General features: G+C 37.2%; 1 protein-coding gene across 5 annotated transcripts in view; it reads right to left on the bottom strand.

The window, feature by feature from the left end:
- Nucleotides 1-13395, bottom strand: part of DCLK1 (doublecortin like kinase 1) — a 235429-nt gene that overhangs the window by 50651 nt on the left and 171383 nt on the right. For 4 of the 5 annotated variants that reach the window (XM_036395978.2, XM_036395891.2, XM_036395815.2 and 1 more), the window contains one exon: nt 196-280. In XM_036395978.2, the coding sequence (XP_036251871.1) occupies nt 196-280 (85 nt within the window). Of the gene's footprint in view, nt 1-195; nt 281-7020; nt 11834-13395 lie in introns of those variants that run through there. The other variant, XM_036396137.2, reaches the window with a different exon arrangement.

Genomic DNA, 13395 nt, shown 5'->3' with positions numbered 1-13395 from the left:
TCTGAAGAGTGATGTCCAGATCAACTCTGATCCAGAGTGAACCTAACTGGTTTGCTAAGGCTGAGGAGCTTCCTCACAGAAAATCATCCAGCCTGCAATGCTCCCACCTTCTCTGTCAGGAAGAATGAGTCACTTCCTACACAGCTGCTGTTATCACTACACTGACTGCTTTGAAATGTTAGCTCCAAATGTTACCTTCTGCAGGGCCATCATTTTCATCCATAGAGCTGCAAACTTTGGTGGATGCTAATGAGGTAGAGGAGCCACTGTGTTGGGAGCTCTGGAAATGGAGACACAAATGAAAACAGATGATTTTTAAGAAGCACGAGTACCTACAGCACGTTCCTGCTGGACACATGTCCTGGAGAGGCTTCAGTGTTCCTTATGTAAAGTATCTATTTACTTTGCTGGATGGATTTGTGGATGCTTGGGAAGAGTCCAATTTCTTCCACTGCAATTACACTTTTGGTAACCTCACTTTACTGGAGAGATCCTTGATCCACCAAGGGAAGCAATGTGCCTGCAAGAATACACTGACGTATGCTCCAACAGCTTCTCCCTATTCCACAAACATTTTGGCAGGGAAAACTGAGGAGCTGTATGCCCTCTGCAGGCTGGAGACTGTGCTCTTAGAGACCCTATTAACTCAGTAGGCACTAGAGGAACCTAAGTCTTTAGCTGGCTGTGTTATGTGCAGAATTCCTCAATTTTACAAACCTCCCTCTGTTGAAATCTTCCCCATTTTTGTTCTAAAAGGGAGAAATCATTATGGCAGTGTATGGAGAAAATAAAATGTCAGGGTGAATAATGGGTGCTGTTTCATAGAAGCATTTGACTGGGGGTGGCTCACTTGAGGCAGTGACTCTGTTCTTGTGCTCTGTTTCAAGTTCTTGTCCTGTCTGTACAGCTAATGGGGGAGGGTGGTGTCTCTGTGGCCCCTCAAAGGAAACTTGTAGCCACCCGCCTTGGATGCCAGAAGTGTAGGAGGCAGGATCTCACCAGGGAAGCCTTCCAAAGCACCTATCAACATCTATCAGACTTTAGGAAACCTGCTTCATCCTTCAACCTACAGACTTTAGGAAAACTGCTTCATCGTGCATCTAGATGGATGAAGCTACACAGACAATTGAGATAGACTGGATTTCACCCAAAACTTTTATCCTGTGGTGCATAACATTTATACCTCATCTTCAGGATTTCCTATCTTCAGAGGAAGCCAGAAGAAGCTACAAATGTAATGGTGGCCCTTCAAACTTAAAGCCAAACTAAGCATTTCCTCTGGTCCTCCTATTACAACTTAAGTGAAAAATATTCAGAGGATTTGCAAACCTAAAACTTTCTTGGGTTCACATCATTCACATGCTGAAAGCGCTGCAGTATTTCATAATCTTCTTCAATTTTAATTTATAAATTACATAGATTGCAGGCTGTACTTCACGTAACTAACACTATCACTTCCTTAGCAGTCTCTGCAAGGTTTTTAGATGCCCACAGTCATGGTGCCAACTCACTTTACAAATTAAATACAACTACTTTGGAATTATTTCTTTTGTCTGACACTGCAGAACAGAGTTCATGACTGGAGCAAGAGTAACTGAAGTTGCAGCAGTTTGGATATTTGCTGAGTACCAAGCCAGGGAAAACGCAGTCAGCAGACTTAAAATCTGGCCAGTATGCTGAGCTCATTTGAACAGAGTAACTTTTAATTTCTCCCACAACAAAGGTCAGATGACTTAGACAAAGTCTGAACTTGGCCTATTTTTCACTAAACAATCCTGAGAGCTTGCACATCCCATCTACCATGAGATTCTTTGCCCTTGTTTCCTTTAATCAACCGCAGCTCCCTCTTTTCATCCAGGCAAGTATTTCTTCTGAGCTTTGACCAGAATTGAAGAATGCATTAATCAGTTTTTGGACTGGTTTTGTTGCCTCTTGACAACAGAAGTCAGCACTGAGTGATTTTATGCAGTTTGCTACGATACTGCTGCTCTTGTTTCATGGTCAGGACGTGTTTATATATGTTCCATTCCTGTACTAAACTCTGTGTGACATCCCAATAAAAACTTACCTCTGGTTCATTTTTGAACAAGTGAGCAGATGTGGATCAGGGTAACGGGGAAATGCTAGGAGTTCTCATGCCTGGAGAAGTCAGTCTCAAAGCCTATTTTTATACACATGTAATGAGAGAATTGTTTCCTTTACAGTCCTGCTTGTAAAATAAGCAGAAAAACATGTTCTCTCTACTTATTCTGCTGTGTTTGTTTGTTTTCCTAGAACAGACATCCAATTTCATACTAATTTTCCCTCTCACAGTATTTTCTGTAAGGAATTACAATTTAAACATGTTTAATATTTATTACTTTTATGATCAGGAATGAATCATTACAACATTTAAGGAGTACAATCACAAAAAGGTTAGTGCTAGAATTTCAACAGATTATTTAACAGCTACTTCTTTTTCATTTTTTGCACTTTAGTGAGATTACACTTTTAAGTAGATGTCAGGTCAAGGCTGCTGATTGCATAGCACTGCAGCTTCCTTTAGCATCCTGATGGCTTCTTTACAGTCTTGCAGTCATTGCTCTCATCTGTGAGAATGGCAGATGTGAAAATCAAGACCTAACTCAGTGGCCACATCTTCTCAGAATGGGTACCTAGAGACATTCAAATTTTTATTTGAGGACTGAATTTTTCAAGGACCTTAAACCAAGGCTTAGCTGAGAAATGCAATTGCTCAGCCCTTCCAAAACTAGGTATCTTTAAAGGTTTATTTAAACAAAGCATTTTAGCAAGTGTTTCAATTTAAATACAAATAATCTTAACGGTCTACACATGAGTGAAATTAAATTGACTCCTAAATATGTCTTGGGCAAACTCCTTAAATATGTATTTAACCTAGGTTTAGTCTAATAGACTGAAAAAAGTGGCCCACAGAAAATTTAAAATTTTAAAGGAAAAATTTACTTCATACTGATGTTTTAAGTGACTCTACTTCTTTTCTTATAGGCACTGTTAAAGATGGGAAGGCTAAAATGTTATTTGTTAACAGAAGAACTGAAATAATGCATTAGTAGCATATAACATACCACTAGTTTGCAAACAAAGCATACAGCCCCTTTGGTGACATCAGCCTGCGAAGCATTGGCACGGAGGCAGAGGCAGAACTTGCCAGTGACAAGGAAGCAGTAGCTAGGAAGAATTGCTAAAAATACACACTGAGACTTTTAAAACTTTAAATAATTATTGAAAAATGTATCAAAACATACTCTTCATTACCTTTGCTGAACCCCTCCTATTAAAAGAAGAGATTGAAAATAAATCAGGAACTGGACATTTGCACATATTCACCAAGTCTGCTGGCAGCGCCCCTTTCACAATTAAAGAGATGTTACTGGATAAACATGACACAAATATTTTCATCTTTATTCAGTCCTCTCCAACAACACACAGGCATTTATGTATTTATCTTCACTTTGGCTAGAAAGAGATTTCATTTATTTAGACTTTAATTAGCTCGCTGTTCTCACAAGCTGAGAGCCCTGCGGGTCCAGCAATCCTTGTGGGTCTCAGCGTTCCTTCCAGTTGGCTTGCCAATCGTGAGGCAGTCTGTCGTGCGTGCTGTTGCTCTCACAGATGTGGACCCCATCAGGGATCTTGCAGATGGGGGGGGGGGGGGGGGTAGAAAACCCTAAGCAAGAGTATAATCTCTTCAACACACAGACTTTAATGTAATTAGCTGGTTTAATTTTAAGAGATGCTGAGGTGCTTGGAATGTCATCGCTTTCACACAGATTTAAAGTTGCACAGGTTGCCAGCACATGGCCAGTTTTATGGCACACCTTCATAAAAGCAACAGCATAAAAAAAATCAGGTCTTTGGTGTAAGGATTTCAGATCCTATTCAGGTTTATATAACAGATGGCCAGCACACCACACACCTCACTGATGTGAATGGAAACATTATCACTATAGAGTTTCACCCATGTCTCACCTGGAGATTTATTTTGCAACTGTTTGGTAAATAGCTTTATCTCAGTGGAAATTGTGCTAAATTCATGGAAAAAAAAAAGCAGCAAAATAAAAATTACTGTAATGTCTCCTCTCTCCTGATACTCACCTTTGTCCTAAATTAATCTTAAAATCCCATTCCAACTAAACAGCAGGAATTATTCTTGTGGACTACTAGTGTTAGCAGTTATGAAAAGAGACTTAAACAAGTATGACTAGAAAGTTTGTTAGTGTAATTCAGATTCCTGAATCTCAAACCCCAAACAGTGCATTCTATTTTCTAAACCTCTCAAAACCTTTCTTAGCACATGTGGAGTCTACAATGTGTCTCAACAATAGATTCCTTTGTATTTTTCCAGTACGAAGGAAGCATCTGGATGAAATGTGAGTAACAGAAAAGCACACAGGTGTAGTGCTAAGTTTGGATCCCATGAAGAGCTCTACTCTTTTAGAAACTGTCTTAATGAAGTGAGAATTAAAATTAGTAAATAAAGTGTAAATTCAGGAAGGAGGCTCAGAGAAGGGAATTATTAATGCCTCTAAATTATGCCTCCTAAGATGTCCCCATTCCAAAGAACTCTACAGAATCTTAAAAAAAAAACAAAACAAAAAGATAAGCATGTCAGTAAGATGTGTAAGATGAAGTTCAACTCAGTAAGGAAAAAATAGCTTTAAAAACCAAAACTAAGCATTGAGGCCCCACGCTCACCTCTTTTGGAGCCCATACTAGTGTTCAGTCTGGTTATAAAACAACCTTTCAAGGTAGCTGTTACGGCTTCCTGACAAGCTCAGCTCCTTTGCATAAAGATGATCATGAATAATGGTAAAATAAGGACAACCATCCAGTACAGGTATTAGCTTTTAAAGACTTTGAAGGAGACCAAAAAATTCCCATAATACTTATCAGTGTTAAGCAAGAAATAAGTAAGTCAATGAACAGCAAAATGGTACATTACCAGAGAACAAAGGCAGAGGACAGCTGATTTAAAACAATAAAGTAATACATTTTGATGTAACTTTTAAGAAGAGAAACTGATTTTTTTATTATTCAACTTAGAGAGAAGTAAAGGGTTACACTGAAGTTCCCTCTCCCAACTATATCCAGTGAAAAATGTTTTTCATTTTCTTTTGTTTAACCTTACATTTTTATGCCCAGTCAGCTGAGACAGGGAAAAAAAAGCTTTCATACAGAGTTGGCAAAAAAATTACTTCATGAAGAAACATGAAATCCACAATCTTCATGCTGAAAGAATGGAAACTAATGGAGTTCAATTATCGAAAGAGAAATGATGCAATTGTTTTCTTTTCCAGTTTGGACACTGCACTAAACCAGCACATCAGATTCAAATTTATTTATAAAGTGTTTCATCTGGAAAGGAACAGTAAAAAATGTATGCAAACCTTCTTACAAACTTATTTACAATTCTACATCCTGCCCTGTTTTGTTAGACACTTGACTTGAGAGAGGCCCTACACAGGGAAGTGAGTTTTTTTTGTTGCTGTTCATTTATGCAATTCAGGATTTACACAGCTTGGAGAAGAGATAAGTTCAAATGACACAAGAAATTATCTGGTGTATTATCAGGGTCTTGTGTTGGTTTTCTTCTTTGAGGGATAGAGGGACAAATGGGAGAATTTGCAACGAAATGGAGCTGACAGACTGAAGTTAAATTTGCAAGCTTGAAGCACTTTGATTTATTAAGATCCTCTAACTAAGCTGCAGCATTGGATGCTTATACACTCATTTGATTTGTGTAACAAGACAATTCAGAAAGACAAATATAGTTTCCTACATGGTATTTAACAATAAATTTAAATCTAACCTCCACTAGTTCCTAACAGCTGCTTCCAAAGTTGAGCCATAATTCACTCTAGGCTCACTCACCCTTTGACATCATTCAGAAAAGACTGATGATATAAAAAGTGAAATATCAGATTTGTGGTATCGGAAGTTATTACAGTCATTTCTGCATCCTTATTGAGGTTAACATAAAAAGTTACATGTACAGTGATGCAATGTGAAGGTTTCCTTTTACCTCTTCTAAAGTTATACACAGGTAAAGTTTTCTACTCAACTACAGAATAAAAATTGAAAAGCTACAAATCTAAAGGAGGTTCTTATTTCTTTCACCTAATTAAGGGCACAGAAAAATAACCACATCACTTTAAATTATTTAGTTGTATTTTAAAAGCTCTCCTGGTATTTTTAACTGTTTCTTGGTAGAGACAGAAACTGCAGTCATTTTGTTTCTACTCTTCCCCATTTCACTCATATTGTTTTCCTTTTCACTTGTGTACACCTTTTTTAGGCAGAACTATTTACCAGCAACCAAGGGCATTTCAAAACTAGAACTTTTATCAAGCCCACAGTTTCCTCCGGGAACATCAGCTGAAGCATCAGGCTGGCAGATGACATGTCAGAATTTGTAACATCTCTCTTCCCCCATCCCTGCCAAACAAGAAATAAAACTAGGCTATGGATATGTGGATATGCATTTTTAAAGAGTGGAAAAATGTATCACAAAATTAGGTACTTATTTTAAAACACACCAGGTATGTTAAGTACGATTAGCTTTTCACAAGCATATTTTCCTAATACTTGTCTTAGGGGAAGTGCTGCTGCGGCTCAGGCTGTTGGTAGGGAGCTGGTACCTTGCTTTGGATATTCTACTAATTCCCCACTTCAGGCTTCAAATCTAGCCCATCATGTGCACACAAATTTACCCATAAGCAATTCCAGGCAGTTATATTTACTGTCTTCACAACACCCACTACAAACCAAATTCCTCCTTGAAGCATTTTTTCTATCTACACACTAAAGCCCCGAGTTTATAACTAAAGAAAAGACACTGAATGCATCTACTGTTTAAAGTAACCCATTAGGATGCACAAATCCAATATGCTTACACTAAGGTTAGATGGACAATGTTGATCCAAAATGAGCAAGCAACACCAACTGCAAGAATTAAAGCCTGTTAATCATGTTTCCAAAATAAATTCTCTGAACAGTATGTATTTTTAATATATATTTATTACATCACTTACAAGAATCTACATTAATGTTAAATCTAGCAAAATAACAAATTGCAACCAGGATGACATGGTCAAATATGAAACACAAGTACAATACAGTATGATGAAACAATGGCACAAAAATGAAGGTGATTTTCATCAGCTGATTATAAGAAATAAAACATTCATCGGTATTTATTTTGCAAGTTTTACATGTTTTGTTGATAAATCAACAGCTTTCTTTTTGGTTTCCTGCATCACATGAATACAAAAATGGTATATTTTTAAAAGCAAATATCCAAGCACTTTTCATTAAAAAAAATAATTGTATGCATAACTTTGTAAAATCTTAAACTTATGTTGTAAATGTGCCAATATTTACAATATCATAGTGCAACTAAGAAAACGAAGAGGCCTTAACACAAACATTGTTAGCTCCTCTTTCACTAGAGCCCAAATTCCAAAACACTGTATTGCAGGGCAAACCACAACCTAATTACCCATGTAACACCAGACAACAAGGACACGCTGAATATAGTACAGCTTTCTTCACACTTCACTGCTGAGGGTTTACTGGAGCGAACGGGAGGACAACCACCATGCGCGATCAGGGACACAGAACCGCGCAGGAGCGCGAGTGCGCGCTCAGCCCTGCGCGACACAGCTCAGGTGTCACCTACAGACCCACTGCCTGCCTGGGGGCAGCTGCCAGCTGGAGATAGGCCAGCTGAGCCGGCCAAAATTGTCACGGCAGCAAGCACAGCTCAGAGCAGCCCCAGCCCTGCTCAGCAGACCCTGGTTTCTGGATGGAAGGGCTTTCCTGAGGGAAGCACACTCATTTCCAAAGAGGGGGACAACCACTTGCTTGCTTTGCTCTGCATGTAAAGGTATTGCTGTCTGTGCTTTGTAAAGTAACTTTTCATCACTCATAGTTGCAAGCTCTTGTCACTAGCAGATAGAGCTGAAAGTGAAGATTCAATAAAAACTGATCTTGGATTTGGTTGCACACCATTAACTGGATATAAAAAAAGCACAGCCAACATTAACCTATGCATTCATCAAGTGATGAGGTAATTTAGCACCATAAAGATTTTCTGTCTGTTAATTTTTCTACATTTTTGACAGAAACAGTAAACTTGGATTGATCAGAGGTTCTTTATATTATTGTTAATTCATTTTACATTCAGAGTGCAGTTTTTGTAATATATGCACTATATAAAGTTCACACAGCAGTGTGAATTATGAAGTTGCAGAAGAAAACACAATTATTTATCTCAATTTTTATTCCACACAATCTCAATCCAGTTGTTCTTCTAGGGGCTTTGTAGGAACTTTATATATCCTTTCTTGTAATATACATTTATAGCCACAATATTAATACCCCAGAATTTTTATCTTTCAGCCAAATATGCCCTGTGAAAATGAACTGAAGAGAAAATTATATTACTACATATAATGTGCTGTCTCTGAATTATTTTACAAATTGGGAAGCAATTTTCACATTGCATAATGAATGCTAAAGATTTTATGATTTCAACAAAAGAACTTCTAATTTTGCATGACTTAATGTACTTCAGAACAGCATCATTGAAGAGGAGGAATAAGACTGAACATGTTAAAAGAATACCATTCCCAATATTCAAATTTCAATTTTCAGTTTAGGATTAATGTTTTGTCTGTGTGTATGTATTTGTGCGTAAGGTTCAATCCTTCCCACCTTGGAATCAAATGGTGGGCTTGCCACTAACTTCTGGTTTTCAGTTTGAAATTAGCCCTTGTTCATGGATGCGATCTCTTAAAACAGTACAGAAATTCCTTGGGGTAGCTGCTCAGCAAGTAATGGTTGGTGCAGCTCCACCAACTTTAACAGAGCTGTAGTGAATCCCACCAGACGAGCATCCTCCTGTTAAAACATTTTCCCCATTTATTTGTTTAAAGTCACAAATGTGACATAACAGCGCATGGGTTCCAAAGCCATTAATCTATGTATGTGTGCATGTGCGTGTAAATATAAACATACGCATTCTGTGCTTCACACGTGAACTGCTTGTTGCACAAAAGAAGAAAAGAGATTTAAAAAACAAAATGAAACAAAGTTGCAGAAAGCATTAGGGAAATAATCACAAGTATTCATAAAGCTCAAAGGGAAGCAAAGCTATCACAATCTATACAAGACTCTTTAGCTGCATCATAATCACCTTGGAGTAGGCACAAATAATGCAGCATACAAAGAACTTTCAGAGGTTCAAACACTATAAAGTTGCTTAAGCTATTCTATTATTTAATGTAGTTGATGAAATCTAGGAACAAACTAAAACCTGTGCTGTTGCAAGCAGAATTACAGCATCAAGGAACACAATTTCAGTTCCACCCATAAACTGAAACCTTCTGGTCTTGCTCAAAAGAAACATTTCATTTCTGCTCATGTATAATGGGAATTACATTCCACACAAAAAAGGATCTCAAAGTCTATAAACAGTGTACCTTTTCAATCTCTAAGGGACTTTCATTCCTAAAATGAAATATTAATGATACGTCTTGCCCCTGAATAGCCCCTTAATACAAGTCATATGTTGAAATGATTAAATGTTATGAACTAGCAAAATCTTTCTTAAAACAGTCTTGATGGAGAACTCACTATGATAAGAATTACTGATATAAGGTCCATTTTTCTTTTCCACAGCTAAGCAAAGCTGTGGGATTCAGGTTTGCTGGCAATCTGTACTCCCTGTGCAGAACAGTCTTAATAAACTGCCTAAAGCAGCAGTAGCCTATGTGGGAGAAGGGAAGGAAAATAAAATTCCTGGAATTTATTTTCTTTAGAGGAAAAAACAATTTTTAAAATGTCAGTAAGTATTTTGCTCAATCTGGTATAGTTGCCTGAATTTTTGGAAATTGATTCCAATGCACCTTTATATAATACGCATTTCTCAGGATCAAGTAATAGATTTTGCAAAGACATTCCCTCATAATAACTGAAAATGCAAGTAACTTCACAGCTGTGAACTTTTTCAGTAGAACAGGGCAGCCTCTGCATTATGGTATGGGGTGAGAGATGGACTGTTCTTATAGCTGGGAACAGTTTTAGATTGAACTCTGAGGCAGGAATGGCAAAACATGCATTTCAAAAGGGAATGACCTGACTGCTTCAGCAAACCTGCCAGACCAATGACTTTCCCTCCAGGTGATACTGGAACCATATATTGGAAACAGAGAAGGTAAGTTTTGTATTCTGCTGCCCTTTTATTTCTTTTTGCAAATATCCTTTGAAAAGAAAATTATGTTGATACAGTAAAGCCGTAACATCACATGCCAACAATTTCCATTTGCTTAATTTTATATGGACAAATCAGTATAAAGGAATTATTTCACTACATTTAGAAGTTGGCATGTGGCAGCTAAACCTTTTCTTCAATTAATTAAATTTTCCTGATTTCAAAATATATTAAATTATCACTAAATAGCTCAAAAATATAAGCTCTATAGATTTTTGCTGAGAATCAGAAACACGCTGATTTCTAATTCTTAAATTATTAGTATTTGAGAAAATTAAAGGAAAGGTATAAGTCTGCAAAAGTGTGTGATCACTACACTATGGACTTTAATACAACGTACAATGGGAAATATTGCTATTATGTAAATTAAGTAGACTAAGATTCTCACAATAAAGCAGCAGAAAACAAACGAAAATTAGTAGATATTTGTTAAGCAACTGGTTCTAATGCATGACCTACTTTAACACTAAAGGAGTTTTGCATATTCATGCTGTATAAAAAGAGCACCTCTAGATACTGTGAAAACAGAAAAATTAGGTCAATAGGAGGATGATTTACAGTATCACCATTTCTGTTGGCCTTCTTTTTAAAATGCACAAAATGTTGTCTTATAGGGAATAGAAAATGATGTTCCCACTCCTAACATAAGTGAATAGAATCAACTACTTTCTCAGGTAAAATACATTTTTCCAAAAGATGTCATCAAATGTATGTCAGATGACACTGCTAGACAGCGTATTTGCTCGGTCAGAAATCTGTCCCCATTTGCTTGCAACACATGGATGATCAGCATTAACAGCTCTCGCCAGGTAAAACATTCATAATGCCTGTGAGCACCCTTCTGTTTACAGTCATCAGATGGCAAGGCAGTGAAGAGAATTTGAACACTGCTTTGAAAGAATTACTTTTGTCCTGTGACCACACAGGATTTCTTCACTTTCATTTGGATAAAAAGATTAAACTTAGGGTGTTTCAAATGTGCATGTTGGGATCAGACAGCGTGGTGCAAGCAGTTTAATATGGCAGGTTTTTTCTTCTCTACATTTTACCTATTCGTCGGTAAAAGCAAAGTACCCATTAACTGTTCATATCAAAATGAATAAAGATAGATATGGTAAAAGCAGAACATATAATCAGTACCTTTGATGATAAAAATAGTGCTATTCATAAATGTGCCCACTATGTATTTGTGCGTTATATTCACCTTATCCAATCTTTGTGCCTTTAAGTATGCACAATGCTGTTCTAGATTTGATGGACATATTCAATGGCTCATTCATTACAAATTCTTGCATTAAAATGCAGTGATAAAGCCAAAAAATACCCCCACACACTAGAATTAATTTGGCCCCATGTTGTTAATATTAAATATGCAAAACTCTTTTGTGCGATTCACTATTACTGTAAATTAGCAGCTATTTTCTTTAAAAATGTTAAACCTTCATCAAATCACAAACCATAAACATTGTTCCATTTTCTCTTTTACACTGAGTCTCCTACTGAATCCATATCATCCGAAGAGAGTGGGCGATACAGGTCCTGTAAGATGAAGTGCAGTATAGATTTGTTTATTCTGTTTGATTTGTTGCACTGCAACTGTCTTATATTCTTTTTGTTACTGTAGACCAGAAGACATTGTTTAACACAAAATACACATGTTCTATATGCTCATATTGTTGTCTTAATGTCATATTATTATTTTTTAATCAAAAAGATAGATGGTTAGTAAATAAAGCTGAAGTTTCAATGTACAGCATATTCTCAGAGGCAATTATTTTTTTCTTTGAATCTTTTCTATTAAACACTATTCAAACAGTATTTTTCTGCTCTGGAGAATCTCTTAATGGTTTGGAAACCTGGAAACATCCATTTAATCTCAAAGGGAATGTATTGCCCTTTTGGCCATTTTGCAGGGGCAGAGTAAGTGCTTACCATACATAAGGTAATAAAAACTTGCCACCCACTAGTAATATAGCATGGATCCAGCAACATTTGACCCCTGAGCTGCTGACACTGAATACTGCTGTTGCCTATGTCATACTGACAGTGGTGTTCCTTTCCCACAGCTCCTCTGTGCCTGTGTGTGTGTGTGTGTGTGTATAAAAAGACAGCATGTTTTACACTTTGTCCCCCCATCACCGTCTCTTTCTGTCGGTAGCCAAGCAACCAGCTCATGACAGCAGAGGGAGAGTCTGAGTGGATCTGTACACTTCATTCTTTCAAAACACTCTGATCCTCTGACAGATCAGACAATCCTCAAGTGCCAGAGGTGCTATGGGATGATACATGGCCCTCTCCCACCTACACAGCACAACAACCCTCGTCAAGACACACAATCTCACGGAATGAAAGCTCTAAAAAGAGAAGTGGTAGAGGACAGGGCACTGTCTTTTTAAGGTGATTTAAGCATAACTGATGGTTCAGAGGGGGTTCTGATTGGGCAGGTGCCCAGCATATCTCGTAGCCATTCTCTGATATCTTAAAGGTGTTTTGGGGGATTCTTTCCATATAGAACATATGAACAAATTGCAAGAAAAATCCCTGTAAGACAAAGTACAAGAAAAACATGAGAATGGGAAAGCTGATGGAGCCAGCTTTTGGGCTGACCTTGAATGGATTAGTTTTGCTTTTCTTTAATTACAGTAAGATAACCGAGAGAATAAATGAACAAATCTGAAAGCTATACTACCAAAAAGGACCAGCTAAATTGAATGCTTCACAAATTTCAAACTGTGATCTCAATAAACAATGCAAATTCATATTTTACTTGTAGGCATGATATAAAACGGATTTAAGTACCTTAAAGGGGGGTTGATAACCTAGAATGCTTATTCTGTGTGTATTCTGCCAATGGGCATCTATACACACACAGTAGAAGACATTAGACTGGCAGAGTGAAAACAGACCTTAGATGCATTTCTATTATGTTGCAAACAATCTGAACAAGAGAACAATTTTAAATAGACATCTTATTCTGAATACTAACTAGCTAGTTAATTATTAAAAGGTCTTTTGGGAATATACAGTTTGGGAATTTCTAATACATACTACAGGAAAAAAGAATCTTTGGATTTGCTAGAGAGGGTAACACCCCAAAATTT

The sequence above is a fragment of the Molothrus ater genome, chromosome 2 (assembly GCF_012460135.2).
Source record: "Molothrus ater isolate BHLD 08-10-18 breed brown headed cowbird chromosome 2, BPBGC_Mater_1.1, whole genome shotgun sequence".
Classification (NCBI taxonomy): domain Eukaryota; kingdom Metazoa; phylum Chordata; class Aves; order Passeriformes; family Icteridae; genus Molothrus; species Molothrus ater.
Note: the sequence above shows the minus strand (reverse complement) of the source record. Positions and strands in the feature narration are given on the sequence as shown.